This window comes from Paramormyrops kingsleyae, chromosome 11, assembly GCF_048594095.1.
Source record: "Paramormyrops kingsleyae isolate MSU_618 chromosome 11, PKINGS_0.4, whole genome shotgun sequence".
NCBI lineage: Eukaryota > Metazoa > Chordata > Actinopteri > Osteoglossiformes > Mormyridae > Paramormyrops > Paramormyrops kingsleyae.
Genome location: NC_132807.1, coordinates 17,618,324 through 17,641,209, shown reverse-complemented (window position 1 = coordinate 17,641,209; position 22,886 = coordinate 17,618,324). Strand labels below are relative to the sequence as shown.

The window sequence follows — 22,886 nt, the reverse complement described above, 5'->3', positions numbered from 1 at the left end:
TTCTTGTCGGCAGTCCATCCCCCCACTGTGGGCGTCTCTCAGAGCACCTCCTTCCCATCAGTCCAGGTCCTGGACTTCGAAAAAGCTCATTTGTGCCGTAAGAGTTTGAAAGTGGGCCACGAGCTGGCACTTCCCATGCCCTACCTTGCGCAAAGGTTCCTACAACAAAGTTGTGACAGGCCCCAGCTCTTCAGCGGCACATTACAAATGCGAGAAGGTGCGGGAGGAGCGGCGGCAGCGTGATGGATCGCCGTGGCCCAGTGATGGCATTCTCATAAGTCAGGGGGCGGCGTGAAGCACCATGCTAACAGGGTTCCAGCTAGCGTGGCGGGAGGTGCCGCCGGGTGGGGCCTAGTGGGGGGGTGGGGTGGCAGGAGAGGGCCTGCGCTGCATGCACTACCTGCGCAGTGTTGGATAGCCCAAAGATGCAGGCACTCACAAGTTGCTTTTTTCTTTGGCTTTACAATTTGCATGTTGTTTTTTTCCCTCCAATGATTTCAATGTAGATAAATGACCATTATAAAGTGGGGGGCTGGCGGAGGCCCAGTATGGACCTACTACCATCCACGCTCAGCAGTGACCGCGCTGTTCTGTGGCTCCGTGCAGATCCACCACCATCCAAACTCAGCAGTGACCGCGCTGTTCTGTGGCTCCATGCAGATCCACCACCATCCACGCTCAGCAGTGACCGCGCTGTTCTGTGGCTCCGTGCAGATCCACCACCATCCAAGCTCAGCAGTGACCGCGCTGTTCTGTGGCTCCGTGCAGATCCACCACCATCCAAGCTCAGCAGTGACCGCGCTGTTCTGTGGCTCCGTGCAGATCCGGTGCCATCCACAACAACCTTCTTCTGTGTATCATGAGCTGGCAGTGTGACATATGTGGCGTGCAGTGCCATTATTGCCCCCCCGGCACCATCTCAGGCCCTGGAGGTTAACTATTTTGGTCCATATCTTCTTTCTGAGCCAAGGAGTCTGCGAAGGAGGCGCTGGAAGAGCGGAATCGGGGCTCCAGCTCAGCGATCCATCACTGCCTGCGGGGGGCCACCTCACATGCTCACCATAATGAAGGACATTTGTTACATTCCTCCAAAAGGCCACATCCCCCCCCCCCCCACTGCACTTCCTGCAGCCCCTATCACAGCCGCGGTTGCGTTTCCCCCAACGACGGCCCACAAGCAGTCTGAGCGACCGCGCCCTGGATGGACTGCACCCTCTTATGGCTGTAATTATCACTGGGGGGGGTTGCCCTTGGCCCCTCCTGCCGGACTAAGGCCCCTAATGACCACGCCATTGCGGGAGATGGGTTGGGGGGCACCATGCCAATTAATTAGGATTTAGATGGTTCCACTGACAGCACCCATACCCCACCCCCCCAAGCTAAGCCCCCTCATGCAGACAACTCTCCATGAGGCAGCCCCTCTCATTATGTACCCCCCATTCTTATTTTGATACATTACACTGAATGAGAGTAAATTTGTGTGTATGACTGTGGAGTATGACACTGTCTGTGGGACGCTCACCCATGCCACCTCCTCGCTTTCATACATGCAGCACACGTCATTTTCTGATTTCTGGGTTCTCCTGATTAATATAGGTTGACAAGCTTTCATGGGCAGTGGAGGATGTGCTATAGTGTAGTATAGTACAGTACAGTATATTGTGGGGTAGTTAATAGCATTACATTGTGTAGCACAGTTGAGCATAGCGTAGTGTGCAGTACAGTATATACACTGGCCGGGCAAAAAAGAAGTCGCCATTTGAATTTTTCATTGGACCGCCTTTAGCTTTGATTATGGCGCACATTTGTCATGGCATTGTTTCCACAGGCTTAAGCAACATCTCACCCTTTATTTTCATCCAGATTTGCATTCATTACTCACCGAGATCCTGTATTGACAAGTGAGTTGAACCTCCATAAAGCTTCCTTCAGCACATCCCAAAGACCTTCAATGAGGTTAAGGTCACAACTCTGTGGTGACAAAGTCATGCGTGAAAATGATTCCTCATGCTCCCTGAACCACTCTTTGACAATTCAAACCCAATGAATCTTGGTATTCTTGGCCAGGAATATGCCCATGCCAACAGGGAAGAAAAAAATCCATTGATGATGGTTGGAGGTAACCTGGCCATTCAGTAGATTCAGGTACTCAGCTGACTTTACTTTATTGCTGCATAACACTACTGAGCTGTAATAATGATCCAGTCATTGGCTCTTAAGTATTTGCTGATATAAATTCAAATGGCAACTTTTTTTTGGCTGGGCAGTATAGTATAGTACAGGGTTTTTATGAAGCATTTTTGGTTTCTCCAGCCCACACGCCCCCCCGTATCTGAAGCGGGTCTCCTGCTTTCCGTCCCTGGGGCACACTCATCCATCCTCCCCCCCTTTCATTCTGAAAACAAACGCCCCCCCCCAAGACACAGAAACCTCCCTCCATTAAAACTAGCCGGGCGATGACAAGAACAATAACAAGGGAAAAAAGAAATAAGGGAGATGGACACGGCGAAGTAGCTCAGAGGGACCGGGCATGTTTCCAGTTAGAGGAAGTACAAGATGACTTTATCAAATTGTTTACTGCGGGCCGCGCAAAGTACCTGGAAGGCTTCTTATTTAATCAGGAACGTGCCCGTCCTGCCATCGGTGTCGGGGAGACATGGGCAGGCGTGGGGCGCAGCACACTCCATCTGCACAGCCAGCGCCATGCGCAGCGCACTCCATCTGCACAGCCAGCGCCATGCGCAGCGCACTCCATCTGCACAGCCAGCGCCATGCGCAGCGCACTCCATCTGCACAGCCAGCGCCATGCGCAGCGCACTCCATCTGCACAGCCAGCGCCATGCACAGCGCACTCCATCTGCACAGCCAGCGCCATGCGCAGCACACTCCATCTGCACAGCCAGCGCCATGCACAGCGCACTCCATCTGCACAGCCAGCGCCATGCGCAGCGCACTCCATCTGCACAGCCAGCGCCATGCACAGCGCACTCCATCTGCACAGCCAGCGCCATGCGCAGCACACTCCATCTGCACAGCCAGCGCCATGCACAGCGCACTCCATCTGCACAGCCAGCGCCATGCGCAGCACACTCCATCTGCACAGCCAGCGCCATGCACAGCGCACTCCATCTGCACAGCCAGCGCCATGCGCAGCACACTCCATCTGCACAGCCAGCGCCATGCGCAGCACGCTCCATCTGCACAGCCAGCGCCATGCGCAGCACGCTCCATCTGCACAGCCAGCGCCATGCGCAGCACGCTCCATCTGCACAGCCAGCGCCATGCGCAGCACGCTCCATCTGCACAGCCAGCGCCATGCGCAGCACGCTCCATCTGCACAGCCAGCGCCATGCGCAGCACACTCCATCTGCACAGTCAGCGCCATGCGCAGCACGCCTGCCTCCCCACCTCCTCAACGAAGGCCCATTGTTCCGGCTTCCTCCGGGTTTTTCCTTTCCTCCCAGGTCCCCTTACGAGGCTCCGCTCACGCGCCGTAATCTTGTAAGTGAACTAATTAAAAGATGGCCTTGATTGGGAGATATCGGGCTGTGAATTATTCAATCTGCCAGGGGTAGACTGAGCTCTGGGTCCGGAAGCTTCTACGCGTTGTCAGCCTGATTAAGCTGTGGGGAGAGACAAGGGCTGGTCTGAGCGGAAGCGGGCGGCATGGCAGACGTGGTGTGGCGGAAGGGCAGCGCTGGCATTCGCCATTCCACCGATGGATGGAGGACTCTAGCCTCTGTTTTGTGAATCGGCAAGGTTGTGCATAAGGAGGGTTGCATGCTTCCCTGGCATGCGACTGTATGATGTAATACCGACCTGGCATTTGATGAGTGTGCAGTGAAACGATCTGGACACCAGATAGAGCTGAGCGGGGAACCGCAATCAAAGCATGTTGTGACGGGAAGCGTGATATAATTACTGCAGAGCACGCAGACGACCCGTGTCCCGTTAACACTGCCGTTACAGGAAACACAGTGTCACTCCCTGCTGCTGAGGAATCCAGAGAAACTGTCACACACATCACAACGGTCCCCTCTGTACCCAGACCTTTTCTTATTGTGCTAGATTCTGATACTTCACCAGTAGGGTTACATGTAACAATGTTAATCATGTCATCTTTTGGCTTTATTAATATTCTGCATATTTTAAAATCAGCATGCAGGAGTGATTTAACTGTTTAGATGAGTTATGAAAATGTTATTCAGATGAGCGTTCTGCTTTAATAATGTAGATCTTTGTCAGAGTAATAGATTTCTCTGACAGCATAATAAATGCCTAGCAAATCTACTTACCTTGAGCCATTATGAGAGTGCCAGACGCAGTGGCTTTCGACAGAATCGCTTCCCCGTAGAGGACGCCTTTATGCCTGCACTCTTTATAAAGGCAGCGCCGGGCTGCTGTGAGTCAGAAACAGTTGGCGTCTTTCTGTCACCGGAGGCGGAACTCCTAGTGCTGCCCGCGAGATTTACTCAAGTATCCTATGAGAGAAAACCTCAGGAAATTTGTAAAAGAAAAAAAATATGTATGGCCTTGAATTGGTTTGTGATTCTGTGGCAATGATATTCCCTGCTTGTGGCATTTGTGCCACACAGATCCATGCTGCTGGTCTCTCTTTTGCCAAACAGGGCTTTACTCAGTAACACAAATGGCTGAGTAGTGATGCACCAGTCGACTGGCCAGGGGCTGGAATCGGATGATTTTCAGCATGCTTAGCTCAGACCAGAGACCAGCCAGTCAGTCTCGTATTTCCAATACCAAACCGATCCGTTTTACGCCTGCACCACACGTCATACCCACAGAGGCGCAGGCAATAACCTCACAGCTGTGTACACGCTCACAGACACACGCTCACAGACACACGCTCACAGACACACGCTCACATGTCATTAGTGTGGAAGTTTTCCACTGTGAGTGAAGACGTCAAAAAGACGGCAATTTGTAATACATGTAAAGCCAAAGTAAACCGTGGGGGAACCGCAATGAAAACGTGGTAAAATATCAGAGGTGCTTATTAAACATATACTAGATGATCTTGAAGAGGAACAATCATTAAAACTGGAAAGCTAGCTAAGATTTTTTCTATGAGAGAGTACAAGTATTTTAGTATTTTTAACTTTAACCCCCTGTGGTATAATGTCCATACAGTATGAAGGTATGAAAAAGCCTGATCTTAATCTAGCTTACTAGTGATGTAAGAATTGTATGTGCATAATTAATAATATTACACTGCACCTACTATTATTTGGAAGAGTATAGTACACTTCAGTTTTATTTGTAACCTATGGACTTTTTTAATTTAAGATGAGTAAAAAAGAAAAAGGTCAATGTCGTGTTATCTGGTGAAATTAAACATACTGGAAAGTGATATAAGTAACTGACATTTGTTTTGTTATTTAAATCTGTTGCACCTGCTCTTGTTTGGAAAAGTAAAATATGTCAGATAAAACTGGGTGTTCAGTAACTCATTTTCAGTTAATTGTCATTTGTACCTCACAGAGTACTTTATTCTGAGAGAAGGTCCTATAACTTAGTGCAGTTTGTGGGAAATTTGGCATTAAAGAAAACTGATTTTTGTTTGTATATGCTGCCAATTATAGTTCTTAAGAAAATTCAGAATCGGCAAAAATCTGTATCAGCAGGTCACACTTGCAAAAAAATCGGAATCCGCCAAATTGCAATCAGTGCATCTCTAGTTAGGACTGTTCAATTATTTTATTCCAGGTAATGTGGTAAATTGTCGGGGTCGGTGTGAGGGTTTCCACGGCAGGGGAATAGCTGCCTCCGTCTAGGGCTGTATTACAGTGATCCTTGGGTGCGAGGCCCCACACAGGGAGGAGCAGGCCGCGGCGCGTCCAGCATGGGGCAGCTAAGTGGCATAGTGTCCCTGGCAGCGTGTGGCACGGTTACTGACAGCCTGCTAATGAGGCCATTAGCAGCTTCACCCTCATCCCTGCTCCAGAGCGCCCCCGGGAGCCTGCCATGTGCCACCTCCACTCTGTCGAATTCTATTTACGATAAAAGAGGTGAAAGGCCCAGCACCCCTCCATAGCACGGCAGCGTCGGGATGTGGAGCAGTCCGCCGTCTGGATGTGGAACACGGCAGCGTCGGGATCTGGAGCGGTCCGCCGTCTAGATGTGGAACACGGCAGCGTGGGATCTGAAGAGGTCCGCCGTCTGGATGTGGAACATGGCAGCGTCGTGGTCTGGAGCGGTTCGCCGTCTGGATGTGGAACATGGCAGCGTCGGGATCTGAAGACGTCCACCGTCTGGATGTGGAAAACGGCAGCGTCGTGGTCTGGAGCGGTTCGCCGTCTGGATGTGGAACATGGCAGCGTCGGGATCTGGAGCGGTCCGCCGTCTGGATGTGGAACATGGCAGCGTCGGGATCTGAAGAGGTCCGCCGTCTGGATGTGGAAAACGGCAGCGTCGTGGTCTGGAGCGGTCCGCCGTCTGGATGTGGAATATGGCACCGTGGGATCCGGAGCGGTCCGCCGTCTGGATGTGGAAAACAGCAGCGTTCACTGACACACACGTCACACAGTCTGCAAAATGATGACTAGCTTGCTACTAACTGAATGGGCAGAACAGTGTTTCTCGTGGTTATGGATTCAAAGTTTTTCACTTTGCTAATTTTCTCACATCCTGAAACCCTCTGATGATGGGATTCCGAGTTTAATGGGAAACTCCCCATGCTTTATTTTGACAGGGAAAGGCCGTTTTGTAGCAGGTAATGGTATGAATGGATAGGGGGACCAGTACCAGTGGGGGCAAGCAATGGGGTGACAGCTTCCATGTAGGAGCGGGTCCGTCCTGCCATCAGTGTCGGGGAGGCGCAGGGAGACATGGGGAGGCGCAGGGAGACATGGGGAGGAGCAGGGAGACATGGGGAGGCGCAGGGAGACATGGGGAGGCGCAGGGAGACATGGGGAGGCACAGGGAGACATGGGGAGGAGCAGGGAGACATGGGGAGGAGCAGGGAGACATGCGGAGGCGCAGGGAGACATGCGGAGGAGCAGGGAGACATGGGGAAGCGCTGGGATTTGCTGAAATAAAACAGCAAGGCTACGTATGTATGTGTGCCTGAGTAAGGGTTAATGGCATTTAAAATGTTCTTCATATGTTGGTGTAAATCAGATGAGAACTACTGATATTGTGACACACAAGCCTCTTGAAGTCAACCTGTTTCTGTCTTCTGTCTTTTTGTCATATAAAAAAAGTAAGAAATACCCAGCTACTCTCTGAGAAAATATGCTTCTTCGGTTTGTCGGGATTTCCTTTCTCAGGGCTTGGAATGGTTGCCAGAGATGCTCCCCTGGAAGCACGCTCCGTTATTACACAACGCGTGGCTGTTATCTGAGGGCTTGAGGGACGACCGGAATCATTAACGAGGACCGTGGTCTTGCTGGACCCATCAAACTTATCTGTCAAACCTCTTTTGTCTGAGACTGTGCTGAAGTGGCTGATGGTGCGTTACAGCTCTGTGGGGTAATAATTGCTTTTATTAGAAAGGCAAATTATAAAAATTATCAAAAGAATGATTCGCAAATAATAAAAAAATACCAAAATAAAAATTATGTTCATTTATATAATGCAGGTAAGATTACTGACTTAACTCTGTAAATTATAATTGTAGCAGTTATCGTTTTAAGCAGTGCCGTCGTTCTGAATTCAGAGGGAATCCCTCTGCCCAATAAAACATGCCCAACACGCTTACCAATGAGTTGCTGTTTACACACTGCTGATGTTTCTAGGGGATAAAGGCCAGTTTTTAAAGATCTGCTCTTACCTTTTATCTTGATTTCAGCCCAAAAAAAACAAGAATCAGACAGGTTGTTTTCCCCTGATCCTGTAAATAGCAGAAAGCTGCTTTTTGCTTCTCTATCTATCAGTACAAACACATTCGGCTCAGTTCGATCTGATCAGTTCTTTTCTCCAGAATGCTGCAAAGCCCGGTATGTGATTTCCAACTGTTCCCTCTGTCTGTCTCTCACTGTCTCTGTGAGACACACACACACAGATAAACACTGTCTGTGGCTTATCTGCTTTCGAAAGCTGTCAGCCCGGCCAAACCTGTCCTGTCAGCTGCCATGAGCACCGGTCATGCGCGGCCTGCGTTCACTGAATGAGTACCAGTCTTATGCAGTGCTCGTACTACCTGACCGCAGCTCGTACTACCTGACCGCAGCTCGTACTACCTGACCGCAGCTCGTACTACCTGACCTCAGCTCGCAGCACCTGACCGCAGCTCGTACTACCTGACCGCAGCTCGTACTACCTGACCGCAGCTCGCAGCACCTGACCTCAGCTTGCAGCACCTGACCGCAGCTCGTACTACTTGACCGCAGCTCGCAGCACCTGACCGCAGCTCATAGCACCTGACTGCAGCTCATAGCACCTGACCGCAGCTCGTACTACCTGACCGCAGCTCGTACTACCTGACCGCAGCTCGTACTACCTGACCTCAGCTCGCAGCACCTGACCGCAGCTCGTACTACCTGACCTCAGCTCGTACTACCTGACCGCAGCTCGTACTACCTGACCGCAGCTCGCAGCACCTGACCGCAGCTCGTCAGCGAGGGAGATGGAAGTGTTACATACAGCTACTCTACAGCCCTGTCTCACCGCCGCCGTTTTAGATGAACGGCCGGCTGTCACCCAATTTACAGGGGGGAGGGGTGCGTGAGTTTCACAGTTAAAGGCATATGTGGTCATAACTCGCCTCGTAATATTTAATCACACATTTTCATTTTACAAATATTTCTGCATAGTTTTTGCTCTGGACAAAATAGATTCTGATATCAATAGGTAGATGCAAGAACTGTAATTGCAATAATAATAATTATTATTATTATTATCAAGCCTAAAATTCTATCAATTTAATCTTAAATTGCATTCTGCAGTTTTAGCCAGTGGTGCCAGCATGCTGACTGGCAGTTGGGTCCCCCAATGGCAAAGCCTTAATTATTCATTATTGATTTACCTTCATAATGTCGTTCTCCCCATAAATGTTATTATTATATTGAGGTGGGGAGGGGGTATTCTGGCCGTGTCACCCCCGAATCTGTTCACCAGCAGCAAAGGAGACACACGTGAAATCAAACATGCGTGAAGCCGTCCAGGATTTTAGGAATGTGGCTCAAGGAGGGGGGGTGTCAGCTGGGGGTGTCAGCTGGATATCCCCGCTTGCTGTACACCCTCCACTGCTAAAATGGAGCCCTAGCACTGGCTGGGCCGATGTTCAAACCCACAGTGTCGCATCAGAGACAGGCAGCTGCTGAGGAAATCTGATCAGCTCCCACTACAGGGCAGGGTGGGGAAGTGGCGCAGTTTAACATGTGTGTGTGGGGGGAGTATTTGGGGAGGGGTACGTGTGTAGGGGGCGTTTCCATGCCGCCCCACATAGATCTGCCTCCCCTCATCCCCGTCAGGTTCAAGAGGCTGAGCTGGCAACCCCACCCCCAGTCTCAGGCTATGCCATGGCTATCAGAGGGGGCAGGGGGGCATCCGGGGCCCCCTGCTGGCGAGATGGAGACGCAGCCAAGACGCCGTCTGTCTGGAAAGCCGCGCTGCCTTCACACATCTGGAGGCACTTTCAGCTTCATCTGTCTGATCGTTAATATTTATTGGCTGGGGGAGCAGAGGGCTTGGGTGCCAGAGAGCCTGGGGCAAATTCAAAGCCCCCCCCTCGTTATTTAGCTTCTGAAGAGAGACAAGAGTGACAGAGGAGGGGAAAAAACACTGTGGCTTTTGACCATTTTTCTCTCTCTTTTGCTTCTGCAAGAGATAAGATTGGCACGATAGCGACAGCATGCTGTGTCTGCTGGCCCCAGACAAACACACCGACACCGTGCTGCAATCGGTGGGACGTGGTCCAGGTGCTTTCTTAAAGCTCTCCCCAGCTGGTGTGCTATTGGCTGCCCATGCCGCCACTCAAGGCTGAAGGGGGTGGGGAGTAGTCAGATATGGCTGATGATGTCACAGTCACATGGATTTTCATGTGGTCATGCACTAAAGCAGCGATAGAGCCGTGCTGGCCAGCTGCTGCTGAAACAGCAGTGGAGGGCTTCGCTCTGACGCTGGTGTTTCTCTTATGGACTTGGAGCTTAATGATGTATTTTGTGATCTCAGCTATGAAAGGTAAGAGACCAAATGCATGCGCGGCAGACAGAGGGAGACTAACAAGTGGTTAACAATCGGGGAGGGTGTCTGTGGTATTCTGGAGCTGCCAGCGCTCCATTTCGAGAGCTCGCAGCGGAAGGGAGAGAGGCAGAGACGGGAAGGCAGAGCCCTGCTGACGGGAGATCGCCAGCAGCTGCAGGCAGTATTTAAAGCGGCTTCTTCTCAGCATGCGGGACTGAGACGGCGCCCTTATTGCAGCTGAAGGCTGGAAGACGAGGCTTTTTAATATGTGTGTGTATTTTCACAGTTTGGGGGGGGGGGGGCATGTGGTGAATGAGGCACTGCCTATTGGTGTGCTCCAAACCTGGACGTTTTTGATAGACCGTGTGTTGTTTACACGCGTGTTTTCCTTGCAAGACTTGAAGCCCTGGAATGGCAGGGTGTGTGTGTGTGTGTCTCGGACGTCTGAAAGTTCCTGATGTGTAGATTAGAGAGGGTGGGGGTAGGGGGGGGGAGGGCATGCAAAATTCTTTTATGTTCATCTCTCCACTTAATCCTGTTTTTCCAGTCGCGGAGACGTGTCTGTCTCTGTGCACAGACGGGCACCACGGTGCCGCGAGTCGCTCCCCGGCCTCGCTAAGGTTTACTAACGGTCGCCATGGCGCTGCGAGTGCCAGATCCCTCAGAATTTTCCAGCTAATATTTGTGTGTTGTGTTCCACTGACCTATTTTCCGAGAGTCGGCACATGGGTGTCCGCTGGAGCGACGCTTGTTTTTCCCCGTCCCGGCGATACAGATCCTGCACCCGGACTGAGCATGCTTAATCCCTCCACCCCACCCCACCCCCCGCTCTCCATACCCCCCCGAATCACCACTCCATGTCCTGGGGAATAAAGCTAGCAGCTGTCATTATCTATTAAGTTAAAAGTGCTGGGATTGGGGAGAGCGATACACTCTATCGCTGGGCTCTGTCTCTCGTACCGCTTTTAATATTTGATACATTTGCATATTATTTCATGCATGGTAGTACTCTACATTTAGTAAGCCCTGTCTATTTTTTTATTTTTTAAGGCGTAATAACAATGCTTACTATAATGTTCAGTGCATTCAGCGAGCCGTATGGAAACTTTATATTTTGGCTTTACAATCAGCACCATATAGAATTTTAAGCTTTTGTAAGAGCAGACTATGGCACAAAAAAAAATCCCTGAATTTATACAGAATTATTTGGAAATGAGAAGCTAAGCTGACCATTTTGCATTTACGTAATAATAGCGTTTTCAATTTTCAATTCAATTAAATTTTTTTCAGTTGTGTTTATAAATAATACTATAGAATCTGTAGAACAGAGCTGGTGCCTGTGAAAAACGGTATTAAATCTGGAGAATAGCTGGAAAATGGCGGGTGGATTTAGGATTTATTTTTTATGATGAAAATTGTGCTGGTTGGAGAAAAAATATTTGTTCAGTTAACAGGCTGAGCTGTGACTGTCCGGGATCGTCGATGCTGAAAGACAGTTGCTGTTAACGAGCTGCAACATTTAAAATGTTAAACCCTGTACAACAGTTGACCATTGCTGTGCGTTTTTGGCTGCACAGCTGACTGTGCTTTTGGACATTAACCCACAAAGGTAACTCTGAGGCCACAGAAAATGGCAAGAAAATGTTTTTTTTTGTTACTGTTGGAGAGACTGTGTTTATTTTAAGGGTGCTGTTGAAAACAATTTTAAGATAATTTAGTAAAGAGCAGAGACTGTTGGTCTGGTATACTGTGCTGGTGCTGCCATTTCTGCTGACATTAAGGACTGCTGTGTGTGAATGGCTGGGCCCCACAAACACAGAAGGCCGTGTTATTACAGGGGAAGCGGGACTGTCGTCCTCATACTGCCCTGTTTCGTCTCCATCGCTCCGTCTATCCCCCTCTCTCTCATCACAAAGAGCTCTCTTCAAAGTCTGCCAACCAACTGATAGCCTGCAAAGCACCTAATTACCTTTAATTGAAACATCCCAGTCATTATAGCATGCAAATTGGCTAGTGTACTCAGAAAAATTAAGCTGAGCATTCCTTACATTTGTTCAATCATTAAAAAAGAAGGGAAAACACGTGAAATCCGTTTTTAGCACTAATATAGAAGAAGCCGAATGAATAATTTTAAGTTTTATTTTAAGCTGTGGAGATGGGTTGCAGCTCATAATTAACGCACCTGCCACGGCGGTGCCGGTCGGTGAGACTCACCGTTGTCGCCGGAGCCCCGGACTCTTTTCCACCGCGCCTGTTTGGCGCCCGATGCCGGATTCAGAGGCTTGGTACTTGGGAAAGGAGAAACAGATTAGGCGTAAATGCATGTGCTTGCGAATTAAAATTAATGCAAGGAAATAGATACTCTACTAAGTGGAGTAGATTTTAAAATTTTAACTGTAGCGCGTTATTTGTATGTTTCACTCGAACGTTTTAATATGCGTCATTAGGCTTTAGATTTATATTTATTGTATTTGTGGCAGAATGAATATATTTACATGGCAACGGCGTTATGCTGAATCCCTTTCTGGCAGCACAGTGAAGGGGGTGAGCACAAGTGATAAAATTCATTTGCCAAGTTTTCGGCTGCCTGTGAAAGGCAGGAGTGAGCGTGAAATGCATATGGCGAAATGCAAAGCGGCGCCGGCGCTTCCGTACGTGCCGGCTCCGCTCGCTCGTAGCTTCCCCCCAGCCGGCTGCGCGGTGCGCGGCTCGCCGTGGTCCGGGCGCGTAATGGGGCTCCGGCGTTACGTGTTGCATCCCCCAGGTGAGAGCGCTTCTCCGTAGCTTTCTGATATAAACCGCCAGTAACCGACATACTGCCTGCCCATTTTCGCGGATAACTATCAAAACTTATTTGATAATCACACCTTTGTTGTTTTTCAATTCATAAGCTATAATAAACCACGTCTGATTTAATGAATTAGTTTTGATTTTCATTTTGCTCTGGTGAACACAATATTCTTAGGTAATCTAAAAGCGGCTTCTCTCCTTCCATCTCCACTGTGTTTTTTAATTTTTTTATTTTAATTTTTATCATATATAAATTTACATGTAATCAAACACTGCTTGTGCTTAACAAAGCAAATGGCTGTAACTATTACCTGTACGGATGTGTACTTAAACTGGATGTGAAATATCTATATTCGCTTTAGAATTCCATGTTATACATATTTTATTTGTATACCTCTAAGGGCAGTGTTTCTGTACACACCAGCTTCTGCGTGCCCATCTCGCCACCCTGTTGTGCTGATGTACCACAATGCAGCCCTAACATCTACCATTATAGAGGAACGTCCTGTACCTCACCGGCAACCACCAGTGGGACCTGTGTATGAATGTTCTGTGAGGACGCAAAGTGAAAGGAGCCAGTGACTGAACGGCCGGACACATGTCCCAATGGCGGCCGCATTACTGTTTCTGTTCACTGCGTAGTACTGTTGGGTGTGTTATTGCTTTAACCTGTCGTGCAGATTAACGGTACCCCAAAATTCCAGGTCATCACCTGCATGGATGTTACATTTATTTGTTCAATAAGGGTGACTGTGCACGGCACAGGGCTGAGGAGGCTCCGGCAGGCCGGCGGCCTGTTCGCCAGGTGTAGGTTGTGATGAATGGCTCCTTCTGGAAGCTTGGTCTCCTGGACCCGCACACACTGAAGACCGGTCCCCGAAAGTCAAGAACGGGCTGATAATAAGGCCTTTTTGTTGTTGTCCATCCGTTTGAAGTATTTTGTAACATGTCTCTCTTCTGCGGATTCCTCCGGAGAGCTGTCCAATACCCTTTTGAAGTCTCATCAAAGAGGGATGGGGCAGGGAGAGCGTTATCGATTGTGCGTTTTGTCTGACTCAAACGCTCGAAAATGAAGTAACAGAAGCAGAGATGCACTGGAGATCCAGAAGCTTCTTCGCTGAAGGCTGCAGACGGGGCCGAGAAGCCTGTCCTGCGTACTGCCGGCCGGCTCTGGAGTCCGGAGTCCCTGTGTGCGTGTGGGAGCAAAAATAGCGGTTTGCAAAAATAGCTGATTAAGAAAAATGGTGATTGAAAAGACAAATTTGTTTTTTTAAGACTGGTCTATTTTTCACAAGACCTTGGAAGTTCATTTCCTTTTATTGCAACAACAAAGATGTTGGGTGGTGCTGCAGTAATTATATCTCAGGGCAAGCAGGCGTGCGGCGGCTGTGGCCTTCCCCTGTCCCCCCCCCGTCATTCGCGTTGGCTGGTTAGGGTGGGGGGCCTCTGAGGGGGAAGCAGTGGAGGTGCATGTGAGTCCTGCCTCTGTGCAAGGGCTGAACACGTCAGGGGTCAGAGGGTGGTGTAACTCATCGCCGTGACCCCACATCGCTCATTAATTAGAGGCCGATGTTACACGGTACGCTCACCGTCTGCTGTGCGAAGGGTAAAGGGGCGTCTCTGTGATTTTAGCGGAGAGGGAGGTATAGGTGGAAGAGTGACGATGGATGGATGGATGGATCGGGGAGAGGAATGTCCCGGAGACATGCGGGTGCAGGAGTGGGGCTCAGGATTTACCGGGGTGTCCATCACGTCCCCCAGTGGAGATTCATAACACGGGAAGGGGGGTTAGGAACAAAGAGATTAAAACACTGTGGAGTGGAATGGAATGTTGGGGGGGGGGAACAAGGTAACCGTCATTTTGGAGAGAAGATGGATCGAGGTGAGGGATGCGGCAGGAAAGGCCTGTCCGGACCAACGGTATTCCAGTATCGTGCTGATTAAATATTGCAGCTTCAGAGCCAGAGCACACCTCCCTGGGTTGGGACCTTCAGGTTGCACTGCTCACTGTGGGCTGTGCTGTGCTCTGGGCCTCCTCTCATAAAAACCATAAGCCACCATGACCGTAGGTGACCGTGCTACGAAGGAGCAGAGAATGCCGTCGCTTTTTAACACAGACGTCTGATGAAAAGGTGGGGAGGCTCTGTCAGTAGCTCTTTGATTCCGCAGACCGGCGCCATGGGAGCGATTTTACTTCTTATTGTAATCATTAAGGATTTTTTTCTTAGTTGAAAACGTGTAGATCTATAGATTTAAAAGATAAACATAAAATATTAAAAGTTAAACACAAATATGGGCAACAAAGAAAAAGTCATTGCCATTTATTCATTTTTTAATTAGAAGTTGTGTTACTTAGAAACAGTTAAATGTTCCAAAGCATATGTGCAAGTGGTCAGTATGCTTTAATGGCTTCAGTTTATAAACATAAACACACAAAGCTTACGATATGACAGATTGTTTTTTTTTGAGGTTAGTGTGTGATAACTGCAGTTTTTGTCATAGTTTGTCCCTGTAGCTGCCTTATTAAACTCTTTGAATGTTGGAAAAAAGGCTAATATAAAGTTTCAGAACAAATGATCTGATTATGCTGTTCTGCACTACGTCTGCTTTGTAAGAATTTAGATGACATTAACATTTCCTTTCCCCATTTTTTAGAATTACAATTTGAAACACTATCTATTGACATAATGGCCACAGCTGTTTGTAATAGTATACTACATACATCCTACTTTAAAGTATTTTCCAAAATTATTTTTTAAAGTTTTATTTGTTAGCAAAGAGAAACGGTGAATCGTGTCTTGATGTGGTTTATCTCGAATGAGTCTGGCATGAGGAAACACTCGTGGTTCTGAAACACTGCGTAGGTATTTCAAACGCAGGGAGAGACGCGGCCTTTTAAGGTCTTGCTGACCTTTGCTGGTGAAGGCCACTGTTCTGTTTGTTGTTTTAACAGTTTTTTTGTGCCATAATGAACTGTAATGGCTTTCATTGCTGCCGTGGGCCGATTCTTGCCCGCTCCGTGTTGGAGGCACATTTCCGCGTCCTGCCCAGGGGCCTCTCCATCGCTGTATGTGTCCCTGCTGCTCTGTCAAGTCTTGGTGGCCAGAGAAGCTCACAGCCTCCGGCAGCTTATCGGGACCTTATCAGCCTACATCAGATAAATTAAAAAAGCAAAAACAGCTGCCCTGTTGTTGAAAGATGGCCTGTTTTCAGTATGTGTCAGAGGACAGAGGCTTCACCCATCATCTCACAAGCAGCAGAACCAGGGGAGGGGGGTAAATAATTAAGAACTTCCCGAGTCGGCAGGCGTGTGCATGTGAGGAGCGCGACACCGCCGTCGCGGAGCCGTCCGTCATTAAGGAAATGCTGTTTTTGCCAATAGCCTCCGGAGGCTGAAACGGTGTGCTGCCCCCCGCTGGGAGGGATGTATTAATGACTTTCATTTACGACTGGGGGAGACTGCTGGGGAACTGGGCAAACTACAATGGTCTCAATTAAGATGGAGGGTTTGTGGTGCAGCCCCACCCCCCCCCCCCCACAGCCTGCGCCCTGTCGGGGCGTCTAACATACGCCTTCAATAGCTTTTTAGCCGAGTTCTCCCCCCGCGGCTGCTGGTCAGGAGGTCAGCGCCGATACCTGCTCAGGTAGACATACCAGCGGCCCAGAAAGGTTGGTGTGCGTTTACACTGAGGTGTGTTAAACAAGGGGTTCTTTGCTCTGTTGTTTTTTTTTTTTTTTTAAATCAGAAAGGCACTCAGAGATGAGACACATCCCATGTGACAGCGATCTGGCTAAACCACAGCGTGCATCACAGAGGCGGAGCGGGCGAGGCGCCACTCGGAAAGCGCAAACCAAGAGGATGTTTGCTCTGCGCTGCTGTGCACGGCTGTGTTTGTGCTCTCTGTAGGCCGGGGGGGCGGGGCTGTGTCCTGTGAACGCGGTGCCATCTTGCCTGTTAGTGGGTTGTTTACCCTGGGGGATAGCGGTTTGGCCGAGCGCTGTGAGCGTATCGAATGGACTCCATGGGGGGACCAGAGCACCCCCAGGTGGTAAGTGGGTTAACAGAAACCTCTGCTTTGTGTGTGTGTATGTGTGTGTGTGTGTGTGTGTGTGTGTGTGTGTGTGCACAATGTTGCACACTTCCAAAGCCCCCCCCCCCCCCCGGGTGTTGGGTGTATCCAGCTCACCCAGCCAGCTCTCTGCGGGGTGTCAGGGTCCCGTGCTAGGGGGCAGCAGCGCGCACTGGGCTTGCACCCACCCTTTCTTCAGAGCACAGTCCCGTCTGCCCTCAGCCACCTGCCTGATATCCTGCTTTGCATGTCCCTGTCGATTTTACACCATCCAGGGGTCCAGCTTTTCTAAAAAGTAGGGGGATCCCAGAACAACTGATTTACATACTGTGACTTGGGGAGGGGGTAATTAAAAAAAAACAAAAAGAAAAACAGTTACATGCTTTGACTGCAGTTTTGTAACTAGGATTACATGTTTGTAGCCTTTAAAACGCTGTGCTCCTCGGCACCCCCCAACAGGCTGGGCGTGCGGCATATGTGCGTACCAGGGCCCCCTGGTCGGCATGCCAAGCAGAGCTGCATAACGCGCAGACCTGGCGACTGGGATCACGTGCTTTGGCAACGGCGTCCGTTTTCAGGATTAGGTGGGAAGGGGGCTGGGTGAGCACAACATGTCACAGACGGAGGTGGGGGTGCAGGGAGCTGGGAATCATGGGAGAAGACGAGTGGGAGACGGACGCGTTGGGAATCAGGCACCCCGGAGGGGGTTAGGGGAATAGCAGGGTTACTGTGAGGGGGGGGCAAAACAGGACACCCGACAGATTGTACACACTATGAAGAGGGACAGGGAGGAAGAGGGAGTCACTGTGAGCCCCCCCGCCCCCCAACTTATGAGAGAGTGTGGTAATTTAATCGCAGCGCCTTTCCAATGCGTGTTGTTGTATAAACACACATATGCTGTAAACAGACCCCCGCACATGGAGGCCGTTTGCTGAAGGAGCTTTGCTTTCACCCTATTAATAATTCGTCAAAGTGTATGGCGTGGCTTCTCGTCGCAGCTCTGCCTCTCGGAGGACAAAGTGGGGGCTCTGGGCGGCAGCGGAGCGTGCCTGCGGGGCTTCAGAAAGACCCTTAAAGGAGAGGAAGTGACGCGTATGGAAAATGCCCCGCGATCTCTCCGCACACGGCGGCTAATTAGCGAGCGCGTTTATGCTAACTCGGCGGGCGGGCGGCAGCGTCTCAGGCTGCTCCTTCACCCTCACCTTCACGCAGCTCCGGCTCAGCGAGGAAAATCCCCCGGCCTCATAATTCCCAATTCCCGGGCTGGTACATCTTCACAACCACACCGCGGTGCTACAGGGATGCAATTATCACATTCCCAGAAGCCCAGCAGAGGAGCGCCACAAGGTGCTACTAGAGGAAGCATCAAAGCCTGGCTTTAAATTAAGCATTTAATTGAGTGGAGGGGGGGGGGCGCAGTTGCTCCTGTTTGTCCACACGCGTGCATGTGTAAGCGTGTCTGTGTATGCAAGCATGCGTGTGTATGAACAACAGGGTGCTTTTAAACGAGTATAAATGTAAGGAGTGGTTCCACAGACATGGGAACCGGAGGAGTCCACAGAGGGCTGCAGGTACAGGTGACTCTACGGCTGCAAGAGGAAAGCCGCAACCCTGTGCCTCCCCCAGACGGCCCACAGTCTGACTCGTCACCCGGGACGTCTCAGTCCCCAGCCTTGTCCCTGCCGCCACGGGGTGTCTCCTCGTCCGTCCGTCCTGGCCAAGTGTCAGTCCTGCTCTCCGAGGCTTGACTCTGCAATCTCGCAAAACACAGACGTAGACAAACACAAAATGCTTGGCTGGCAGGATGTATTTTCTTATTTCCATCCTCCGACCTCCTGTCTGTCAGACTGAAAGCCTTTGTTGACATTTTCCTCGTCCATCATCATCTGCTGTGGGAAGCTCTTCCCGTTCCTGCAAATATCTTTGTCTCCCTCTTTTGCCCTCGCTCAGGAATGCGACGGAGCCTCTTCGTTAAAGATCATTTCATCGGTTGTTTACAATCTGCCGGGTGATATGAGAACATGATTCAGTGTCACGGTGATGAAGCTGCCTGATCTTCTCTGTGACAGGGCACTGATTATAAATTCAGATGTTGATGCGGCTGTGTGACAGAGGGTTGTATGTGCACCCCAAAGACACGTTACTGTTTTAGATATGCGGCAGGGGAGTGCATGCACTGCAGTCACTTTCAGTTTGATTTCAAGGATATGATTCTGATCTGTATGCAAGCAGTAGAATTGCAACAAATACATCTCAGCTTCTACCATTTTATTCATTGCAGTAATATTAAATAAAGGGCATATAAGTTTAGTATTTTAGTATATTTAGTATATTTCACTTGTGAGATAAAGTAAAACCTTTTAGAAAAAAATCAGAGTATCTAAAACAGTGACCACTTTAGATTCTGGTGGTCTGCCCATTATGGTTATGGTTGGTGATTCTAGACTGTTCTGCATTTAGTGTGTTAGTGCTTCAGTCTGATTAATCAGCTGTGATTTGTGCTGCACTCTTTTGCAGATACAGTGATGGTGCTAGTTTGATGGGCTTTATGGAGCTGGTTAATTGGGCTTTGTGGAACTGGTTAGATGGGCTTTGTGGAGCTGGTTAGATTGTTTAATGTAGCTGGTTAGATGGGCTTTGTGGAGCTGGTTAATTGGGCTTTGTGGAACTGGTTAGATGGGCTTTGTGGAGCTGGTTAGATTGTTTAATGTAGCTGGTTAGATGGGCTTTGGGGAACTGGTTAATTGGGCTTTGTGGAGCTGGTTAATTGGGCTTTGTGGAGCTGGTTAGATTGTTTTATGTAGCTGGTTAGATGGGTTTGTGGAGCTGGTTAGATGGCTTTATGGAGCTGGTTAGATGGGCTTTGGGGAACTGGTTAATTGGGCTTTGTGGAGCTGGTTAGATGGTTTTTATGGAGCTGGTTAATTGGGCTTTGTGGAGCTGGTTAGATTGTTTTATGTAGCTGGTTAGATGGGTTTGTGGAGCTGGTTAGATGGCTTTATGGAGCTGGCTTAGCTCTTTGGAAAAAATAGCTAGATGTTAAATTCCTGCACTGTTTGTAGCTAACCAAACAGCCAAGACTGGCTCCAGTTGTAACGGGCTTTCCCTTCTGGTTTTCCACTTAGCTAATGCTAAATGCTATTTAGCAACATGTTGTCTGCTGAAGTTCTGACTGTATTTACTATTAGGGTTGTACTGTTAGGAGCAGTAAATTTCCAGAAACTTTCCATTCCATGTGGAGTTAAGCTGGGGAGTTTTGGGAATATATAACAAGTTGGTGCTTAGTGCGGCAAATTTCAGTTTATGAAACACACCAATTTAAAGATGGCAGATTAAAGACACCCACACTGGGTTACAAATGAATGCATCAGGTTAAAGACGCCCACACCAGGCCACAGACGGCTGCACCAGTAAAGACATCCACATCAGACTACAGACAGCTACACCGGTTTATAGACACCCATGCCAGACTACAGACAGCTGCGCTGGTTTATAGACATCCACATCAGACTACAGACAGCTGCACCGGTTTATAGACACCCATGCCAGACTACAGACAGCTGCGCTGGTTTATAGACACCCATGCCAGACTACAGACAGCTGCGCTGGTTTATAGACACCCATGCCAGACTACAGACAGCTGCGCTGGTTTATAGACACCCATGCCAGACTACAGACAGCTGCGCTGGTTTATAGACATCCACATCAGACTACAGACAGCTACACCGGTTTATAGACACGCACATCAGACTACAGACAGCTGCACCAGTTTATAGTCACCCACATCAGACTACAGACAGCTGCGCTGGTTTATAGACACCCATGCCAGACTACAGACAGCTGCGCTGGTTTATAGACACGCACATCAGACTACAGACAGCTGCACCGGTTTATAGACACCCACACCAGACCACAGACGGCTGCACCGGTTTATAGACACCCACATCAGACTACAGACAGCTGCGCTTGTTTATAGACATCCACATCAGACTACAGACAGCTACACCGGTTTATAGACAGCCATGCCAGACTACAGACAGCTGCACCGGTTTATAGACACCCACATCAGACTACAGACAGCTGCGCTGGTTTATAGACACCCACATCAGACTACAGACAGCTGCACCGGTTTATAGACACCCACATCAGACTACAGACAGCTGCACCGGTTTATAGACACCCACATCAGACTACAGACAGCTGCGCTGGTTTATAGACACCCACATCAGACTACAGACAGCTGCACCAGTTTAAAGGCCCATCCTGGTTAAAGGAGGCCGTGCCGGTTTAAAGGTGCCCGTCCTGGTTAAAGGAGGCTGTGCCGGTTTAAAGGCAGCCATGCCGTTTTAAAAGCGGTTATGCTGGTTTAAAGGTGGATGTGCCGGATTAAAGGCAGCTGTGTCAGTTTGAAGACGCTTGTGTTGTTTAAATGCAGTTATGCTGTTTAAAGACGCCCATCCTGGTTTAAAGGTGCCTATACTGTACCATTTAAAGACAGCAGTGTTGATTTAATAAAGGCCTTCCTGGTTAAAGGTGGCCTTGCCAGTTTAAAGGAGGCCATGCAGGTTTAAAGATGCTCGTCCAGGTTAAAAGTGCCCATGTTTGTTTAAAGACGCTTGTCCTGGTTAAAGGTCGCCATGCTGGTTTAAAGGCGCCATGCTGGTTTAAAGAGGTCTGTTCTGGTTAAAGACAGCTGTGCCAGTTAAAGGCGGCTGTGCTGGTGTACAGTGACCAAAGACACAGTGATCACAGGCTGATTATTCCCTTTCATGTCTCCCGCTAATGGTGGCCTTGGACTCGTTCCCACCACGGACACTCTCCTGCCACCCCCCGATCGTATCATTTAATGGCTTCGTTTCAATGCTGCGTGTCAAATAAATAAGGGCTGGCGGTGCCCGGAGCTGCGTCGTGTAACAGGCCTTATCTGGATATAATGACTACCTCAGCAATTCCAGCCACATTAACCCAGGCGCTCCCACCTCATGCTTCGAAATCCCAAAGCCATGTGAGTCGCTTTAAATATACCTCAGTGCTGCCGTCTTCATCGTTCCTCGCAGTGAAGCGTTGGGAGAATTACCTCAGCCCTCCTTCCCCGCTTACGACTTGTGGGGCGGGCTTTACTTCTATAAAAGATTTATGGCAGTATCAATGTTTCAGTTTGCTGGCCCCTTCGCGGTACTGACTGACAGTATCTGGCTTGATGCAGCCGCAGACAGAGCTGCTTTTGTTCTCCCAGCCGAGGTAGACCGCTTTTAGCAGTGCTAATGCTTGGCGTTCATGTACACACCCATGGCCCAGTCAAGGACTGAGACTCTGCCCGCCAGTGACCCACAGTGATGACATCCCAGAAGGACGTCAGTCAGAGCTTCACGTATAGAAGCCTTTGCACATGACATGTGTCATATGCAGTTCTGAGCACAGTTCAGGTGGACTTTGGGGCTGTTATTTCTTTATTAGAAGCCTCTTAAATATGGGGCGGTGTGTGACGCCATAGGCTAGGTCTCTGTGCCTGTGATCAGAAGGTTGCCAGTTCGAATCCCACACTCAGTTGAGTAGCCACATCTCCATTGGGCCGTTAAGCAAGCCCAACGCCGAAAGTTGCTCTCATAGGGCACTTGATAAATGGCCGACCCCAAGCTTCACTCTCACCTCTGTGCATTTGTGTATGTCTTAAAAAAAGAGATGCGATGTGTGAAAAAGGTATGTTCCAATGTACATGTACAAATAGCAAATAAAACTTTTGCTTTTGATTTAATGGCTGTACAGTAGCACCTCTACATTGTGCAGCGGCAAAGAGAATCAATCCTGATCACGTCCTGCGAAGGACAAGAAGCAAGTTTGAAATGTTATAGGTTATGTATGGAGACGACGTGTAATAATGAA

General features: G+C 49.3%; 1 protein-coding gene across 2 annotated transcripts in view; it reads left to right on the top strand.

The window, feature by feature from the left end:
- LOC111846919 (nuclear receptor ROR-alpha A) overlaps positions 1-22,886 on the top strand; it is a 175,675-nt gene that overhangs the window by 119,321 nt on the left and 33,468 nt on the right. Inside the window, exon 1 of one of the 2 annotated variants that reach the window (XM_023817664.2) lies at positions 10,010-10,140. The exons of the other annotated variant lie outside the window; for it this stretch is intronic. Within the exon in view, the coding sequence (XP_023673432.1) occupies positions 10,110-10,140 (31 nt within the window). The 5' untranslated portion in view covers positions 10,010-10,109. Of the gene's footprint in view, positions 1-10,009; positions 10,141-22,886 lie in introns of those variants that run through there. 2 annotated transcript variants of the gene reach the window in all.